The following is a 19,833-nucleotide window of genomic DNA, read 5'->3' on the forward strand; positions in this document are numbered from 1 at the left end:
GATTCCCAGTCAGGGCACAAGCCTGGGATGTAGGCCAGGGCCCCAGTGCGGGACGGACACATGAGAGGCAACCACACATTGATGTTTCTCTCTCTCTCTCTCTCCTTTCCTTCCTCTTTCTCTCATTCCCTTCTCCTTTCTCTAAAAACAGATAAAAATTTTTAAAAAGAAGAAAGATCTAAAATCAGAAATCTAAGCTTTTTCTTTAGGAAACTACAAAAAGAAGAGCAAATTAAATCCAAAGTAAGCAGAGGAAAAGAAATAAGAATCAGAGCAGAAATCAGTGAAATTGAAAATGAAATCATTAGAGAAAAGCAATGAAATCAAAAGCTGGTTTTTTTGAAAAGACCAATAAAATTAAGAAGTCTCTAGCAAAGCTAACTAAGAAAAACAGAGACAGGACACAAATTACTAATATCAGAATTGAAAGTGAGGGGAACATCACCATAGTTTCATGGAAATGAAAAGGATACTAAAGACTGAACAACTCTATGCCCATAAATTGGGTAAATGAAATGCACCAATTTCTTAAAAGGCACAGTCTGCCAAAATTCACTCAAGAAATAGACTAATAGATCTGTATCTGTTAAGAAATTGAGTTAATAACCTTCCAAAACAGAAAGCACCAGGGCAAGATGTGCTTGTTGGTGAATCTTGCCAAAGATTTAAGGAAGAAATTATGATGGTTCTCTGTGTAATCTCTTTGAGAAGATAGAAGCAGAGGGACCACTTCCTAACTCATTCTAATAGGTCACCTTTACCCTAATACTAAAACCAGACAGATAAGTAACACAAAAATCTACTGGAAGTGAACAGGCTGTGTGTCCTGCTGATCTGTCAGCCTCACTTCCAGTAGTCAGCCCTGAAGGCCCACCTGTACAAGCACAAATCAGAATGTGCAAAAATTTGGGTTCCTCCATGCAGTGAGTGCTGCAAATCTGTGAAAAAGGATACACTAAAATGAGATGTATTTTTAAGTGCAAAACACAGGTCGCACAGCAAGTACTCAACTTTATATGAGAAAGGAGGGAAAAATATATGTATAAACATGAAAAATAAAAAAAACACACATTAGATTAAAACTACCCTATTAGAACTTCACAGAGAGAGCAGAAAGACGCATGCATGTGAGGAAACTTGATTTTACTAAATACAGCATTGCAGATCGTGGGGGAGATAGCTTATTAAGTTTTGCTAGGCCAAATGATTATATATTTTAAAAAAACGGGTTTAGCTCTTTATCTCACACAATACACAAAAGTAAATTTCAGGAACATTGGGAACTTTATAAAGAGTAAATATGGAGAGCAAAACTTCTAGAAAGAAATATAAGAGAATATCTTCCTGACTTTGGGGTAAGGAAATATTCTGTAAGTAAGACAAATAAGCATAGCTATAAAGGAAAAAAGTTTTATATTTGACACATTAAAAGTCAAACTTGTATCCCCACTCCAAAGAAAAACCATAACAAATGAAAATAATAGACCATAGACTAAGAAAAGTAATTTGTAAGGTACATAATTAACAGAGGATTAGTACCCAGCATATGTAAAAACCTTTAGTCCTGACCAGGTAGCCTGGCTGGTTGGAGCATCATCCTGGACACCAGCAGGTTGGGGTTTGGTCTCTGGTCAGGGCACATACCTAAGGTGCAGGTTCGATCCTCAGTGGGAGGCAGCCAGTCGCAGTTTCTGACACTGATGTTTCTCTCTCTCCCCCTCATCTCTAAAATCAGTATACATATCCTTGAGTGAAGATTAAAAAAATGAAGAACTTTAGCAAATCTGAAAGGAAATCTTAGTATAGGAATAAGCAGTAGATACTAACATACTAGTCATGGCAGAGGAACTCCCCAAACCCAATAAATAGGAAAAATATCAAACTTACACCGTAATGAGGGAAAGGCACCTTAAAACTGCAGTGAGATACCATTTCATAAACTATCAGACTGGCAGAAGTTAGCAATTTGGCACTATCAAAATAACAAATGCACATACCCATTGATCCACTTTTAAGAAATTATTCTACCAATGCACTTGCACATATGAAAAATAACTTGATGTATGAAAATACTGCGGCATTCTTTGTAGTAGCAGAACCATGGCAATACCCGTCAGTTTGGATCTGGTTCAGTGAGTTACGGCAGTCATTACAGTAGGGGATAGGCCCCGCTGTGTATGCTGGTGTGGAAGTCCACAACAGAGTAAATGAAAAAAATCAAAGGGCAGGAGAGTATATAAAATGCTGTCTTTTGTGTTGCTGTGAAAAAGAAAGTTGATGTGTGCATATAAATTCATGTGCATGGACTGTCTGGGAGAAAACGCATGAGAAACTAGTCGGCTCGGGAGAGGAACCAGGGGACAAGTAATGGGTACCTTTACACTGTACCTTTTTGTAGTGTTCAAGTTTTTTTAAACTAGGTGCATGTTGTACCCATTCAAGAAATGAGTAAATAATTGTTACTGTGTTTTAAAGCCCAGGTACTGGAATCACACTACTTGGATTTCAGTCCCATCTCCAGTTTTCACTGGCTCTGGGAAGCTGTACAGATTGCTTACTTTTCCAGTGCCCCATTTTCACCACCTGGGAAATGGGGACAGTGATACACCTACCTCCTAAATTGTGTGATATTTAAACTTACTTAGAGCAAGGATGGGTACCTTCTAGGCTAGTAGAGAGGAAATAAAAAGGACTTAAAAAACAATATAAAAGAAAACATGAAGAAAAAACCCCAGCAAAATCTACATTGTTTAGCACACGTAGTAAGTGCTCAGTATGTGTTAGTTTTATTAAGTTTTGAAACATTGCAAAGGTATAACAATATTTGATAGTGTGGTTGCTTAGATCTTAAAGTTCGAAACATCTTTTGTATATTTTGGTTATCTGTAGCATATACTATTTCAAAATATAGTTTTGCAGCAAAATAAAACAAAACTCTAGTAAATGGTATTCTTTTGAATTTAGTAGCTCCCTGGATTAGCATAATATATCCTTGTTTTCCTCTGATAAATATTATATGTATTTTTCTTTTTAGAAATGTGAACATAATTTGAGCAAGCCAGAATTTAATCCAACATCTATCAAATTTAAAATCCAGCTGGTTGCTGTGTGAGTATTTGGGGATTGTTGTCTTTGGTTACTGTTTTGGGTGTTCTTTTTCATTGTGAAATGTGCTTACTCTTCTTGGCTTAAAAAAGAAAAGAAAAACTGCATCACGATAGTCTTGCTGTTCTGTCCCAGTGCAGGCTTTGAATTGTATGCCCTGAAGTTCAAGGCAGGTCTGTAGACAGACTGCAGGGTGTGTCCGCATCAGTGATACAGGGTAGTGTGGTCTGGGGCCAGGGGTGTGTTGGTTATGGGATGGAGAGTCACTTGTCACTCATTACAAATTATAAAGTACCAAAGTTTGGAAATAATTTTTTAAAAACTAAAAAAAATAATAAGCAGTGTATAACGAGTATCCCTGTAACAATGTTCATTTTATATAACTGTGTTCTAATAACGCTTCACCGCATGGTATAAAAGTGATTAGTTAGGGTTAACGCACTGAGACTTGTCAGTTGAAAGGGAATTTTTGTGTATGAAAATCACCTGTCAAACAAGAAAAATATTTTGAAAAATTAGGAAAATACTGTCTTGACTCTAAGGTGAGAGAATCCATCCTAAGTAAGGCAGGAAATTCAAAAGCCACAACAGCAAAGTCCTGGGACAGTAGAACGGAAAAGAGCATTTGCCATTTCATTACAAATAAAAGTCTAATACCTCAAAATGCAGAATCCCTGTAAATCGGAAAGGATTTGGATAGGTGGCTCACAGAAGAGGAATTCCAAGTGGACCAGTAAATGCTATATGGAAAGATGCTGAGACTGTTAGGAAAAGCTTGAAAAGATAAAGAGCATCTGGTGCCTGTGAGAATGAGCAGATGTTTGCACACATTGATGGCAGGCTTGTGTCTGCTCGTCTTGTTGGGGGGTGGTCTGGAAGATCAAGACAAAGTTACAGACTTTTTAACCCAGCCGTGCCATCCCAGAAATCTGTTCTGGAGAAGCAAAAGCACCAGTGTGTAAAGCTATATTTATAAGGATGTATATTGCAGCATTTTCCTGACCGAAGCTGGAAATGATTTCATTGACAAGCTGATCCACCATTAACAAATAGTTGACTGTTGAGATGGCACTAGCACCACAGGGTATCACGTAGCAGTTAGAGCGCCACCAGCATCGAGAGGCGCGGGAGTGCTGGTCTGCCGAGGTAGGAGGGAGGAGCTAAAAGGGCCTGGCCTGGGGCCTGTCACCTACTCTGTCAGACTGACTTCCCTCGTCTCTGGAGTGGGAACCCTGGTCCTGCCTCCCACTTAGGGTTGTGAGAGGACTCAGTTGAGCCGCTCTGTTTGCAAATGCTTTATAACTGTGAATCACCAGAAAGTATGTTCTGTTTGTCTACTATTTAATACATGACTGGTTAGCAAGGAAGAATACTGTGAAAATGGTCATGTGAAGCCTGGTGTGAACGCCTTTCTTATTAAGAATTATGCTCATGATAGAAACCCTGAATGGCAGGTTGTACCTAGCGTTAATTTCTTAAGCTTGCTTTGAGAAAAAGTGCTTTTTTCTGACGTCATGGCAGCATCACCTGGGAATCTCAGTACATGTGCTCTGCCCAATCCAAATCCTTGTAATGGGGCCTTTGAATTTGTTTTAAGTTACTCAGGCAACCCTGGTGACCAGCACGAGAGAATGTCTAGTCTGAAGCTAAAGTACCTTATTGCCTCTATTTTAGAGTTCACTTTCCCCTCCGCCCCCACTTTAGTGTCTCTGCAGTAGGTTTTGTCTCATGTTAATACATGAGACGTACTAGCATTTATGAGTACTTTGTTCTAAGTACGTTTACGTATATTATTTAATGTATTCTTCACAGTAACTTTAAGATGTGGTACTCTTAATGTCCTCATTTTAAAATTGAGAAAACCAAAACACAATAAGGTAAATATCTTGCCCTGGTCTTTACAAAGGAGTATCTTGGTATATAAATGCTGAGCTGGGGTTTGAACCTGGACAGCTTGGAGTCCAGAACAAACACATGTGAGTACAGTTCATTGGTCTCATGTAGAAAGGCAGCACAGCACGACTGCCTGGGTCTGAGTCTTGGCCGTTTACCAGCGGGTTACGTCCCCTCCTAAGCCTAGTTGCTTCTTCCTTATAATGGGGGTAATAATAATGCTTGTCTCATGCAGTTGCAGTGAAGAGTGCATGAGTTCGTATTTGTAAAGTGCTTCAAACATTGCCTGGCACATAGTAAGTACTATATAAAAGTATGTGATAGGGTTTTTACACTCCTACAATGTGTGATTAAGTCATAATCTCAAAAACATTTACGATAAATACGTAGGGAAGATACCGTCCATGATACTCACACATCTATAGGCTCTGAGACAGAAGTGTACATAAGATTTCAGAAAGAACTTATTACCAGTTTGGTCAGTGTCTTAAGTTCTTACTGTAGTGGTGATACAGTTCTGTAAAATTCTTTTTATTTGACATGTTTTAATTAACATGAAGAAATCTTGGTTGCACTAGCTAAAAAAAAGTAATAAATTTATGAGACTCCATTGACCACTAATGCATTTTTTATCGATGCACAGCAATTATATCCCAGAAGTGAGAATCATGTCGATTCCCAACCTTCGCTACATGAAGGTCAGTACTTTCCTTTGTTAATAGGAAAAGAAAGAATTCATTGATCAAAGATGTGTGTGTGGGTGGCTGTGTGTATTTGGCATGGGATGCAAACTGTAGAAAAGAAGAAAGCTTGGAGGAATAAAGGAATTGAGACTTTAAATTTCTTTAAGCTGGGAGTCTTGACAGGGACATCTGTGAGTGGAGCGGTGTGCACGTGGAGAGAGGGGGAGGCATGGGTGGCGAGGAGAAAGAGGTTGAACCCCACTGGCCTCTGTAGCTCTTCTCCATCATCTCATGTGTGCGCTGTAGCAGATACCAGGAATCACCCAAATTTCTTCTTTACCACTGCCCCGCTGTGCTTTGAGGTCCTTATATATTCCTCTTCCTCCCACCACTCTCCCCTGATGAGTTGGAGACTATTATGCAGCAGCCTCTTTAGTTCTTTCCTTTTGTGGTGCCCATGAAGACATTTATAAAGTCCCTGTTCATTTTAATGATGTTTTTTGCTGATCTCCAGTGTGCGCAAAACAAGGGCAAACAAAAAAAAGTGTTCTACAGTCTTGATGTGCCATTTTTTCTTTGGTGTTAATCTGATGAGCCTGCGGCTCTTGTATTTTATTTTTGAGGGCTTCCTTCCTTTTAGGCCTTAAGTGGAGGACTGGGTGGAGCAAGAGTTGTAAACTTTAAATAATCACTTAGATATATACATTCCTTAGAATTTCTGGATCTAGTAACTGGCCCTTTCTATGGGATCTGTCTCATTTCCTCTGTGAAAGAGCAACTCTAGAGAGTATGTGGTCTAACATATAAATAATAGACTGGGAATGAGTGAGCACTTTCAGAAAGTGGTGATGGAAAGGTGTGGGTAGGTAGGTGTTCTTGCTCAGGAGTAATTGGGGAAGATGGGTGAGGATTTTGTGAAATATTTGGTGTAGCAACTAAGAAAAGTAGTAGAACATGCCTGAGAGGTGCTTTTCCCATTTCACAGGAGAGCCAGGTCCTCCTGACTCTTACGAATCCAGTGGAGAACCTCACCCACGTGACACTGCTGGAGTGTGATGAGGGGGACCCCGATAATATCAACAGCACTGCTAAGGTAGGAGCACTGTGCCTTGTCCTACCTGACCCTGAGCGACCTCATTTGACCTGGTTTAAAGGACTCCCACTCTCTCTCATTTCCACATTCAAGCGGTCCCCAGTTCTAATTCTACCTCCTAAGATTTTACTTTATCTGCAAACAACTGCCACTGCCCTAGTTGAAGGACTCCTTGTTTCTCGCCTGGACAGTAGCTTCCTAACTGGCCTCACTGTTCTGGGGCCACCCCTGCTTCCTTTCACATCGTTGGTCTTGCCACCAGGGTGCTCTTTCTAAAATCTGTTGCCTCGCCCTGGCTGGGGTAGCTCAGTGTGGATTGAGCACGGGCCTGCAAACCACACGATCGTGGTTCGATTCCCAGTCAGGGCACATGCCTGGGTTGCGGGCTGGTTCCCAGCGGGGGACTCATGAGAGGCAACCATGCGTTGATGTTTCTCTCCTTCTCTCCTTCCTTTCCTCTCTAAAGATAAACAAATAAAATCTTTTAAAAAATTCTTAAAAAATAAAATCAAATCTATTGCCTCTATAGATTTTGACCATGACATGCTGATTATTTGGTATTCCTCTAACTTTGAGATGAAATTCAAATTCTTTGGCATAGCAGACGAGCTCCGTGATGTCCTCACCTCTGTCCGTTCTGTCAGGTGCTCTTCCCCCAAGTTCGCAAATCTGGCATTCTCCAGATCATGCACAGAAATGACTGTGCCCCAAGCAGGACCAGTGGATTGTGAGCTTTCATGCTGGACAATTGCATGTGCTATTCGTTTTATTTAGAATGCCTCCTTCCTGTCCCCACTCCCCTGGCACATGTGCCCTCACCTCTCTGTCAGTCTAATGCACACTCATTCTTCCACACTCCCACGAAATAACATCGCCTCTGTAAGCTGGTGTGGCTCCTTGAGATGCCTTCTGCTTGCACAGCGGGTACATAGCACTGACTAAATATTAAAATAGGTGATTTGGACTCTCAGTGTTATTTTATGAATGAAATGCGATCTTTCCACATTTTATTATTTGGTGATTAATTTGGTATCTGAAATTTTAGATCAAAAACTTGTCTCTGTAGACCATCTATTATTGACTCATAATTCTGTGTGATATTCATTAATAAAAATTGGTAGAAAGGATACCTGTCTTTGATTCCTATAATTCAAATAATATTAGTAAAAGATTTTTTTATTCCTTTTTTCTTTTTTCCTTGTGCTTTACTAACGAGGGCTTCCTTCCTTTTAGTCCTTAAGTGGAGGACTTATCATTTCACATATTAGCATTATTTCCCAAGAGAGAAAACACACATCTCTCCTTGGTGTTTTTCTTTGTTTTTTGTTTTTTGTTTTTTTTTTTAGGTAACACCAAGCTGGTCTAATAATGATAGAGACAGAAATAAGTGCCTGATGGAAATGCCCAGCTTGTGGATTTTCTATTTTTATTTCTCTTTCTACCTCCCCAGCCATATTTGTACCCATAATTAGAAATGAAGTTGGCCCTGTTATCTGTTACCTGTGACCTGGCGAAGTTAAAGCCTGATCATCACACACGGACAGGCCTGAAGGGCCGCACCCAGACGTACCCGACACCCAGCGTTTCACCTCTGTGTTTTTCTTTCAGCTCTAAGGTCACCGTGTACATCAGGGGTGTCAAACTCATTTTCACTGGGGGCTACATCAGCCTTGTGGTTGCCTTCAAAGGGCCGAATGTAAAAAATACTGAACCGTTTTATGTACACCACAGAGTTCGAATAATAACATAGCAAATGCCTGTGTCCCTCTGTCTAAGTGACAGAATGCTGTGTGTTTCTTGAGTCTTGCTAATTCTGAGTGTCTGGATCAGTGTCATGCTCTCCATGTTCTGCTGAATGAATGCTCTACAGCGCACTGGTCTCTTCTGAGAAAGGCCTGTCTCTGCTGCTCTCCAGGTGGCGGTGCCCCCCAAAGAGCTTGTGCTGGCTGGCAAGGACGCTGCAGCTGAATACGACGAGCTGGCCGAGCCCCAGGACTTCCAGGATGACCCTGAGTAAGTGAGCTGCTTGTGATCCACACACCACAGTTGGCTGGCACAAGAGACCCACTTTGACATCCAGTTTTTAATCTGGATATTTAAAAAATAAATTTTCTTATAAAATAATTACTGTAGAAATTTGGGAAATATATATAAAACCATGAAGAAGAAACCCAGCTGCCAGGGATGAGCATCATTAACATTTTGGTGTTTGTCCTTTTGTAGATTCCTTTCGTCATCGGTATCATTCTGTAAGCACATGGTTTGAACATTCGTTTTTTCACGTCAGTGTATTTTCCCATGTGAATAAAAAAATTCAGGTGCATGATTTATAATGGCTGGGTACAGAATACAGGTTGGGAACTGAATGCAGTACCCTACAGATTTGTCACTGGGTTTGTCCACCCCTACCCTTGCTCTCCTACAGTAATTAATAGGTTTTACTCTCTCATATGTAACAACTGAAGAATGAAAAACCAAACCTTTCCCTGAATGGGAAATGCATCAGTCTGTATCCAGTCTAAAGGAAGAAATCACATTAGCTGAGCAGGGAGGATTTAATATAAAGAATTGTTAACTGGGTGTCTTCAAAGGTTAAAAAGAACTCTGAAGTATCCCAGAGATGGCAGTTTTGTGAACGAGCTACCACCCCAGAGCTGAGGGAACAAAGGGAGACAGAATCTTAAAATTGAGCAGCTTGAAGGAAGAGCCCCATGGAGCTAAACTTCAAGACCTGTGGGGAAGTAAGAGAGAGGATGTTGTTTGGCAGGCGTGCATGATAAAGCTGGTTATACAGGAGTCAGAAAACTGCAGCTGGTTGCTGCCACTTTCTGGGTGAAGGAGTGTAGCTGGGATGTTCATGGGAACTGCTCACAGACAGAAAGCCCACAGGGAGCCCCTGCTTCCTGCAGGTTCTGGGCTCCCATTGGAGCCCCCTAACGGGAACCCGACAGGGAGCCAGCCTGCAGAGCAGGAATATGCTTTGCACAGTCCTGGGTCACAAAGCAAGATCGAGAGCACAGGTGGCAAACACAAGGCCCACAGGCCGAATCCGGGCCTCCACCTTGTTTTATTCAGCCTGCGCCTTGTTTCTACCTGGCGGCAGTGTGGAGCTCCTTGCCTCTAGTTAAGGAGTAGTTACATTTATATAGTGCTAAAATTACATTTGGCCCTTTGAAGGCAACCATGAGGCTGATGTAGCCCCCAGTGAAAATGAGTTTGACACCCCTAATGTGGAGGGTGACCTTAGAGCTGAAAAAGCAATAGCTTAATATCCTGGCACAGGAATATTTAGGGCTTTGTAACAGAATGATCAAAAGCTCCCTTAGCAAGATATTGGGAAGAAGAGAGAACAGGGTGGGTTGGGAAAATAAAGTGAGGGCACAGGTGAGATTAGTACAGTGCTTACCAAATGGGTTAAGTTAAGCAAGCACCACGGTGGGTGGGTGGTTTGGTGGTTGTGTAGAGTCCCGGGCCACTCAGAGATTCTCCCCTCAGTAGGCCTAGGGGAGGCACCAGGAGTCTGATTTTTTTTTTAATCCTCACTTGAGGATATGCTTACTGACTTTAGAGACGGGGGAAGGGAGGAAAGAGAGGAGGAGAGAAACATCAATCAGTTGCCTGTCATACACACCCCGACTGGGTAATGGACCTGCAACTTCGGCATGTGTCCTAACTGGGAATTGAACCTGTGGCCTTTGGGTTTACAGGATGACACTCCAACTGAGCCATACCAGCCAGGGCTGACTTTTTCCTTTCCTTTTTCCTTTCTTTATTTCTTTTTTTTTTTTTTTTTGCCTGGGAAATTAAGAATAGAAAGATAGACTTTTTCCTTTCTGCTATCTTTAACTGAATTTTAAAAAATGATACAAATCAAAGGTTTAATTAGTTAACTACAGAACAAACTGCATTCTCTGTAATCTTTTGCTTTATGTGGGTCCTTAAATTACAGTAATTTGGTACATAAATTTGTTGAGCCAGGGTCACTGTCTTGAAGAGTCATCTGAGATACCAAATTCCAGTTAATTACATGACAGATTGGTAAACTTGAATTAATTCTATTTCACATTACTATACTTTATAGGATTTTTACATATCTGTAAATATTATGTAATACTCTTTAGAAATGTAAATGTTTAATTCCAGTAACTTTTCTAAGACTTTTATTTGAACTGTAGATTAAATAGTTTATTTCATTATTTTTTGAAGCTAAGTTATTAAAGTACAAATTTCAAGTGCATGTCAGAGAAAAGTGAAATGGAACTTCAACTAAAAAGATTTTTTTTCCTATTCTAAAAATTCCTAATTTACAGAGGTTATATACAAAAACACTGATTTATGGTGTTCCAGACATCCCTTTGGCTCTGAGTTATGATCAGTCTGTTCTGTGGAAACATGGCCACACGCGCACACAAGTGACCGTGAAAGGGTTGGTGCAGCACCGTGCGTTTGTAACGGAGAAACGCTGGCAACAGCCCCCGGGCACGCCAGTCACAGCAAACGTGGATCAGAGGACTGGGTGGCCGCCAGGCGGGATGGATACGGTCTCCGTGTCCCGTGTGGGAAGGTATTTGTGATGGGCGGCGGGAAGAAGCAAGTTACAGAATAGTGTGTCTTGTGTGTGTTAAAAATGCAGAAAAATGTAAACACAAAATATCTGGTTGTCCAAGAACCAAAGTGTTTGCAGTTTTTCTCTTCTGGTGAAGGGAAAAATAAAGGGAAGACTTTCACTTTTTCTCATGACTATATTTTACTTTTGTAACATTTAGAAAATAAGGAGATGAACATTTTGGTGAGGAAACTCTTCATTGCTGATAAATGGGAGGGTGGTTATATCTTGTCATCAAAGGTTTCTTGCTGAGCCATAAAATGTGACTAAGCCTCAGTGGCGTGGCTGACTTGTGACCTGATACTGTGCTTATCTCCTTCCACAGCATTATCGCCTTCAGAAAGGCCAACAAAGTGGGTATTTTCATCAAAGTGACCCCACAACGTGAGGAGGGTGAAGTGACCGTGTGCTTTAAGATGAAGCATGATTTTAAAAACCTGGCAGCCCCCATCCGCCCCATCGAGGAAAGTGACCAGGCCACCGAAGTCATCTGGCTCACACAGCATGTGGAACTCAGTTTGGGCCCACTTGTTCCTTAAAAGGTTTCACTGGTGGGCAGATTCCAAAGGACGGTATCACTACAAACCCATGTAAAACGCAGAAGCTGCTGCTTCATTAGGCCTTGTGTATAACGATGTACCCGTGCACTACTGAATCCTGTTCCCAGGAGGGTGGGGGCAGGCGCGGCCTTAGGAACACGGGGTAACTGCTGTTCCTCTTGCTCTCACTCTGTTAGCACCAGTAAGTCATGTCTCCCTCACTGAGCCCTGCATGTTGACTAACGACAGCACAGTTCCATCCCGAGAACAGGGGTGGTGGCTGTTCCTGGGAGTGGCGTTAGATTTACACTTGAGAAACTTGACATACTGTCTCCTGATCTGACCACACAGAGGGTCATACTCTCGCAGAAGAAACCTAAAATGATTACTGAAAGGAAGACCTGCTGGTCACGATCCGACATCGGCCTCAGTGTACCGCCTGCTTTCTGTGTTCCATTAACCAAACCTCGCAGTCTAAACACATCCTTTTGCTCGCCATCGTGGCTCCCATCATGCGAGAGACTTCCATTGACAAAAATAGAATTGCCACATTGTCTTTAGTTTTGTGATGATTGGAAAGCCGTGAGAAGTTTTAAGGCGTTCTCATTTGCCCTCTTCTGAGTGAATACTCTATTGGTTGCTCTTAAAATTTTTCCCCAACAGAATATGGAACTTTTTTTTTTTTAAGAAGAATTTGAGCCCTGTCTGGCATAGCTCAGTGGATTGAGCTCGGGCCTGCGAACCACACGATCTCGGCTCGATTCCCAGTCAGGGCACATGCCTGGGTTGCAGGCCAGTTCCCAGCAGGGGACTCATGAGAGGCAACCAAACATTGATATTTCTCTCCCTCTCTCCTTCCCTTCCCCTCTAAAGATAAATAAAATATTTAAAAAAAGAAGAATTTGAGAAGCAGGCATTTACATGTCATGTTGAGGGGGCAGCAAATTCCATTGATTTTTAAGCGTTGCCACAGTACCCAGGGATTAATCCTTCCACGGGGAGGTAGTCTTTGTATGTCTCACCCCCTCCCCTTCTCTGCTCTATCTCTTTAACTCATAATTTTTCTGAGTACTTGGGACCTGGAAAGAGCCCAAAGAAAACTACTTGTGGACAGGTTCACTTCTGGAATGCAGAAAACACTTCAAAGGTTGTTAGCATGATCTGAACTAATGTTCTTTCCATTGATTTGAAGGGGAGATTAACAGTTATCTCCTGAACCCACTCAGTATGAAGACAAAGGACCTTCCTCTTCCTGAGTGTGGGTGTTACCATGTGTGTCAAATGAGACTTTGTCGATTGTAAACAGCTCAGCGAGTAGCCCCGAACACTCGCTGACAGCACACGTCCTTTCTTCACTCCGCATCCTGGAGTTGGGTTGTTCACTTAAGTTTTGTGATGTTTTCTAAAATGAGACTTGACAAAGTGGACCGCCAGCCGTACCACCACATTTTCTGTAAATGCGTTGTCAGCAGGCGGGCAGGTGGTGAAAGGGGAAGTTTCCTGTTTACCCTGGTTTCGTTTTTAAGTTCAAACCTTGAGTTTAAAGAGAAAAAATTAAGATATATAGTAATCTAGAAATATACATAGGACATTGTATCTTGTCAGCTCCCCTGGAAGATATTTAGGAAGCCTTTGAAAGACAGTGATATTCTTAAAGTCCAGCCAATTTTGTGAATAATGTTCCACAGAGTGATACACATGCTGCAGTGTTAATATTATGACAATAATAAGGTTTAGCCTCTTAAAACTTGAGGCAGAGGTTGTGTAATTACAAATTTGCAAACTGTAGAAATAGTTTAATTTGTTGTGACCCCACAGAGTGTCAGGTTAATTTTTATTTCACTACCTGCTAGAATCTACTGCAAGGCCACTGCTCGCGTTTGCCAGTGGAGGAAAGGGCACCACCGCCCAGAACTCAAGTTTCCACCTTCGCAGAGACCGCGTTCGAGTGGGTGTGCGGCGCACTCGTGGCACCTAGCCAGTATTGGTTCCCAAAAGGAATACTGATGAAGGGATGGGTTTTGTCATCCCGTGACACAGAAACACAAACACTTTGGATCATAAAATTCATTTCCTTCAGAAGCCAAATTAACTGGCTAAGTAACAGCCATTTGTTCAGTGTGTCCTCAAGATAGTTTTCAGTGCAAGCTGGTGTTCTCTATGTTAGTAGAAATGGTTCAGCACCTGCAACTGGTAAATTTGAAATTTATTTGTTGCTTTTGTGTATTAGATGAGGTGCACGATTTGTAATGCATCGACATTGTGCACCAGTGCAGGCGAATTAGAGGTCATTAGCACTAGAGACTACAGTTTGGGAACCTAAGACGAAGTTCATTTGGATTTGTGATTTGATTAGCCCACCAAAATTTTATTGAGTGTGCTTGTAGGTGTCGTGAGCTAAATGTCATGCATATTTGTGAAGAAACCTCCTCCTTGGTTCCTTGTCGGAATAAGAGGCACTCCTTGATCTTTATGAATGACAAATTCCTGTTTTGCCTTATTGCTTAACTTAATGTAGTCCAATAAAGCAGACAAAGCTTGAACGTCTTTGTTTGGTCGCATGAAGACTGACTGTAATAGCACAGCTCGGAGTAAGAAGTCAGGTGGGGTCCCAGGAGTTAGTATGAGAGTCAGTGGGCTTTGCTCCCTTCTTCCATTTCTTTAAATGAACTAAGCTAAAACCCTATATTAGGTGGGTTCACTGTAACACTGTATGGGTAGATGTTACCTGAACCATTATGTAAATGTTACGTTGTTAGGTCTCTACCAGCTTCTCTCCTGGGTCGTGGCTCCCAAAGATAAACTTTAAAATATACAAAGTGTCCCAGCTCCAACAAGTAGCCCACTCCCCCCGCCTCCACACTCTTATGATTCTTCCTCCTTTTACAGAGCAAACTGTCATGCCCCTGCCTGATGCCCCCCTCTTAGTGGTGCTAAGGATGAGCCCGTATTCTCTCTCATCCTCATACCTGCTCAGGGGCCTGTTTTCCCCTCCCTCTCCGGCTCTCTGTTATGATTTCTCTGACCTTAAAAAAGAACTGGACCTCACACCCCTGTTCAGTCCCATTTCTCACTCAACACGGAGCCCCCAACCCTGCTCTCAGTTCCTCTCCTCCCAGTCTCACCGGACCCCATAGCCCCACCAGGTCCCCAGCAGTCCACACTGTTAAACAATCAGTTCTCAGCCCCTTAACTGCTCACACCCAGTCTGGCTGTGAATCTCTCATCCTAGAGCGTGAGCCCTACAGCGCGAGCCCTGCAGCGCAGGGGTTGCCATCTTTTTGAAAGATCGCTGCATCTGCAGAGACTGGTACCTACCTATGCCTGGCAAATAGTGGGCACCCAGTATTTGTTGGATAATACTGTCATCCTTCTTAATATAGTGGTTGAACTCTTATCTGTTCTACTATACATATGCCTCTTTGTCATAAGCCAAATATCTTACTTGACTTGAGTTTTCTTTTTCTGGTGTTTTCTCAATATAGAATACTCTACCCTTCCCCTGCACCTTCAGAATTACTTTCCTGCCCCCATCTCTCCCATATAGGTGGGATCCTAATCCACAGCACCATACCCCTACAGAGCATTTGCCTCTTTCTTGGGTGATGGGATGTTGTGTGCACACAGCACACTCCTTCAGGGCCAAATCCAGTCCCCTTTGTCATCGCTTTCTCATGTGTTCCGTTCAGAGGGCAGCCGGGAGTAAACACAAGTGCCCAGAACTAAGTCATTTGCACAATTGCAATATAGTAGTCCCCCCACCCCGTAATTTTCAATTTCCTGTGGTCAGCTGTGGTCCAGAAAAATTAAATGGAAAATTCCAGAAATAACTCATAAATGTTTAATTGTGTGCTATTCTGTGTAGTGTGATAAAATCTTATGCCATCCTAGTCCGTGCCCCCCACAACATGAATTACCCCTTTGTCAGCCATCCATGCTGTATATGCCTGCTAGTCACTTAGGAGCTGACTTGTTTATCAGATCGAATGTTGTAGTATCTCAGTGCCCATGTTCAGGTCACCCTAGTTTTCATGATGGTCCCAAAGCACAAGGGGAGTGAAGCTGGCATTGGGATATGCCAAGAAAAAGCCATAAAGTGCTTCCTTGAAGTGAAGGAAGGTGTGTATGCATAGGAGAAAGCAATACAGATAGTGATCTGTGCCATCCAAGGCTTCGGGCCTCTGCTGGCAGTCTGGGAAAGTACCCCACACAGATGGGGGGACTGCCGCACTTCATTCATCATTTTCTTATGGTTAGGGGCATCTGTGGTGTAATATATTTCACTCTAGATGCTAGACAGCTGCACAAGATAATGACCTCAAGTGAGAAAGTTGTTTCCTTCTCATGTCCCCTGGCTCCCATCCCTCCAGTTAAATAAAGGAAAAAGCATCAATACTCATAATTATGTTTGTCACATCTAATACTCATTCCCTTTTTAACACAGACTTCTGGCTGAGCCTTTGGTAGATAACAGTAGCTACTTACTGAAAACATGTTTCATTTTCCTTGTACTTGTTTTTAAGGCCACATCTAAACCTGACACTAATTCTCTATTAACAGAAGTGATCAAAGTTTCCTTTAAAATAAGAGTGACTGCTGCCTATGATGTAGAAACCTGGAGAGAGCGTCACCCCCCCACTCCTAAAAAAACTGAAGGTGGATAGATGACAAAAATCATAAATTTTATTGGGGCCATCAGAGCAGAGCAGTGGCAGAGCAGTCAAATACTCTGAATCGCCGAATCTCGAGCGACAGACCCCTCTGGAGAGAGGTCAGACCCGTAGGCTGGCCCGCCTGTGTGTAGCAGAGCACAGGAGGAGGAAGCGGCAGCTGCTGCAAGAGCAGGTAAGAGGAAATCAACTAAAATAGTGAGGAAATGTTCAAGGCCAACTTTAGGCTAATGTGGCAGGATGGAACTGAGAGCTTCCAACACTTAAGCCTGCACGCACTCATGATGTCCACCAGGTGTCCACAAAGACCTTCGAGGACAGGGAGCCGTGCCCCAGTGCCACAGAGCCTTGGGTTGTGAGGCATGTGTGAGGGATCTGCCGCCACTTTGGGGAAGGCATGAAACCTCGCCTCTCCCTGCCCAGACCATTCTCTCATAAGGAGTAAACAGGCCTAAGCCACTGGGGGAGGAGCAAAAGCTGGTTTCTCATTGGTGCTGGAGCGAGCTAAGAAAAAAACCTCAACTTGAGCCCCAGGATTCCATACCAATTCTATTAAAGATCTACCACTACAGGAAGGGCAGCAAACTCCTGCATAAGACCAGCTGCCTCTACAAGCCAGGGTTTGGTTGCCACAGAGAGGAGGAGCAGCAATACTGAGAAAAGACCAGTTCCCAAAACCTGGCCTCAAGGAACCTGTAAAAGATTGAGGCTGAATTAGAACAGCAACAGCAAAAAACCAACTCTGACCGCTCTCCCACCACCCACCTAGCAAGCTGCCAGGAACGAACCAGCTGCTGGGGGCGAGGGAGGGCAGAGACTGGCTGCCATGGTGCAGGTGTGCCAGACCGTTGGAAGCTAAGGATGAAATACGAACGGGTGAGAAAAGTTCTTCAGTTCCAACCTAAAGCACAAAATAAGGCTGGAGGGTGAAAGCTGTGGGACATTCAAGGCGACCATAGCAACAACAAAACCCAAACCCAGCTCAGGTCCTGACTAGATGGACCAAACCCCACACAAATAGCCTGACAAAAGAAGACACTTGTCCATTTCCAAGCATCACTACTATTTATCCAGTCGCTGCTGTTATATAAGCACTGACTGGCAATCAAGAAAAAAAAGATACACAAAGAAAAACCAACCTGTTTTTCATCAACAACGAAACCACATACAGGCATGATTCAGATGTAGGAACTATCAAACAGGGACTTTGACTAACATGTCGAAGGATCTAGTTGAAAGTGTGGGTAATATGTGTGAGCAGAGTTCAGCAAAGATGTAGAAACTGCCTTGGCTGGTGTAGCTCAGTGGATTGAGCACGGACCTGTGAACCACACGATCGTGGTTTGATTCCCAGTTAGGCCCATGCCTGGGTTGTGGGCCAGTTCCCGGCGGGGGATGCACAGGAGGCAACCATACATTGATATTTCTCTCCTTCTCTTCTCCTCTAAAGGTAAATAAATAAAATCTTTAAAAAACACATTAAAAAAAGATGTAGAAACTATGTAGGACAAATTGAAATGAAAAACAAGATCAGCCCTGGCTGGTGTAGCTCAGTGGATTGAGTGCAGGCCTGCAAACCAGAGGATTGTGGTTCGATTCCCAGTCAGGGCACGTGCCTGGGTTGCAGGCCAATTCCCAGCAGGAGTGCACGAAAGGCAACCATACATTGATATTTCTCTCTCTCCCTCCTTCCCTTCCCCTCTTAATTAAAAAAAATTAAAAAAACAAGATCAGAGATGAATATCTTCTAGATATTGTAGACTTGTCATAGCTGAAGAATAATTAGGGAACTTGGAGATGGGTCAATAGATATTCACACTGAACTCTCCCTACCAAGAGTGAAACAACAACCAAGTGTTCAAGACCTGTGGGACAGCACTGAAGGGTCTAATGTGTAATTGGAGCTCCAGATGGAGAAGACACTAGGCAGAAGAACATTTGAACAGATGACATCTAACAATTTCCAAAATATAATGAAAGACAAACCACAGATCCAAGAAGCTCAGATAAACCCAAGCACTTTCTCATACAGAAAAATACATATTTACATGATCAGAGAATCTCACCCCTAGGTATTTACAAATAAAAACATGCATCCATACAACAACCTGTGTATGAATGTTTATAATGGTTTTATTTACATTCATTGGAACAACTCCAATGTCTATCAACTGGCAAACGGATTTTTTTAACCCCCTGATAGATCCGTTCAATGGAATTCTTGGCAGTAAAACGGAACAAATTACTGATATGTATAACAGTATGGTGACTCTCAAATACAATATTCTAAGGAAAAGAAGACCCCAAAATCTATATAGGATTTCACTTAGGACATTCTGGAAAAGGCAACTATAGGGACAGAAGCCACACCAGTGGTTGGCCTCTGATAGTATGTGTGGGGACAAGTGGATTGACTTGGGTACAAGGGGACTTCTTGGCATGGAACTAGTCTACCTTTGTGGTGAATGTATGTAAAATTTCCTAACTGTACAATGAGAAGGAACACTGTACATAAACTATATTTACATAAACCTCATTTTTAAAAATTAGGGGACAAATGTTTTAGGTAGTTTGATCAGATATGTCAAGAATTATAAAGTTGGTACCAGAATGCTTGAAATTCATAAAATATTGGCAAAGTGGTTATAACTTGCTCCCAAAAAGTATATAGCTATGCCTGTGTCGATCCTTAAGACACTTTATTTCAGAAGTTGAAAAAACAGTAGTTGATAGATCTGATCAGACCACTGGGGAGAAGCAGGGAGGGGCCTCAGGAGGAGTTTGCCGAGGCGATGGTAAATAGTCTACGGCGGGATTGGCTGAGAAGCTGACGCCTCCAGAGAGCATCTGGCTCGTGGGCTCATCTTCTTCGCAGATGCCTGGATGATGTGCAGCAGCTGCCCCTGTTTTCAACGGACAGACCTTATTTTGGAGGGTAAGGAACCCCGGGCACAGCCTAGGATGGGGCTGGCCTGGCAGAGGGCGGCAGGTTTATTGTTTGGGTGTTCTAGAGGGGACAAGCTCTGAGGCAGAAGCCTGCCATTCTTCCAAAATTATGGTAACATCTGTATCTCCTGTTGTTTTAGTTTGTAAACTAACCCTATAGAAATAAGATAACTAAAAACAGGAGAATGTTAGAAAAACTCAAGGTGTTAAGAGTTTAGCCTTAATCGATAGATTTAAGTGAATAAAGCTGTAATAGAGTTAAAGAGATTAGCATTAACTGATAGATTGATAGGCTTAA

The 19,833-nt window shown here is 42.4% G+C and overlaps 1 protein-coding gene across 2 annotated transcripts in view; it reads left to right on the forward strand.

Annotated features, from left to right (window-relative positions):
* The window catches only part of DCTN4 (dynactin subunit 4), a 30,361-nt gene extending 17,920 nt beyond the window's left edge, over positions 1-12,441 (forward strand). For both annotated transcript variants that reach the window (XM_037044883.1, XM_037044884.1), the window contains 5 exons: positions 3,035-3,108; positions 5,642-5,696; positions 6,667-6,774; positions 8,690-8,787; positions 11,706-12,441. In XM_037044883.1, coding sequence (XP_036900778.1) covers positions 3,035-3,108; positions 5,642-5,696; positions 6,667-6,774; positions 8,690-8,787; positions 11,706-11,919 — 549 coding nt within the window. In that variant the 3' untranslated portion in view covers positions 11,920-12,441. The remainder of the gene's footprint in view (positions 1-3,034; positions 3,109-5,641; positions 5,697-6,666; positions 6,775-8,689; positions 8,788-11,705) is intronic.
* The last annotated feature ends 7,392 nt before the right edge of the window (positions 12,442-19,833 follow it).

This window comes from Sturnira hondurensis, unplaced genomic scaffold, assembly GCF_014824575.4.
Source record: "Sturnira hondurensis isolate 20B ecotype Veracruz unplaced genomic scaffold, ASM1482457v3 Scaffold0004152, whole genome shotgun sequence".
In the NCBI taxonomy this organism is placed as follows: Eukaryota; Metazoa; Chordata; class Mammalia; order Chiroptera; family Phyllostomidae; genus Sturnira; species Sturnira hondurensis.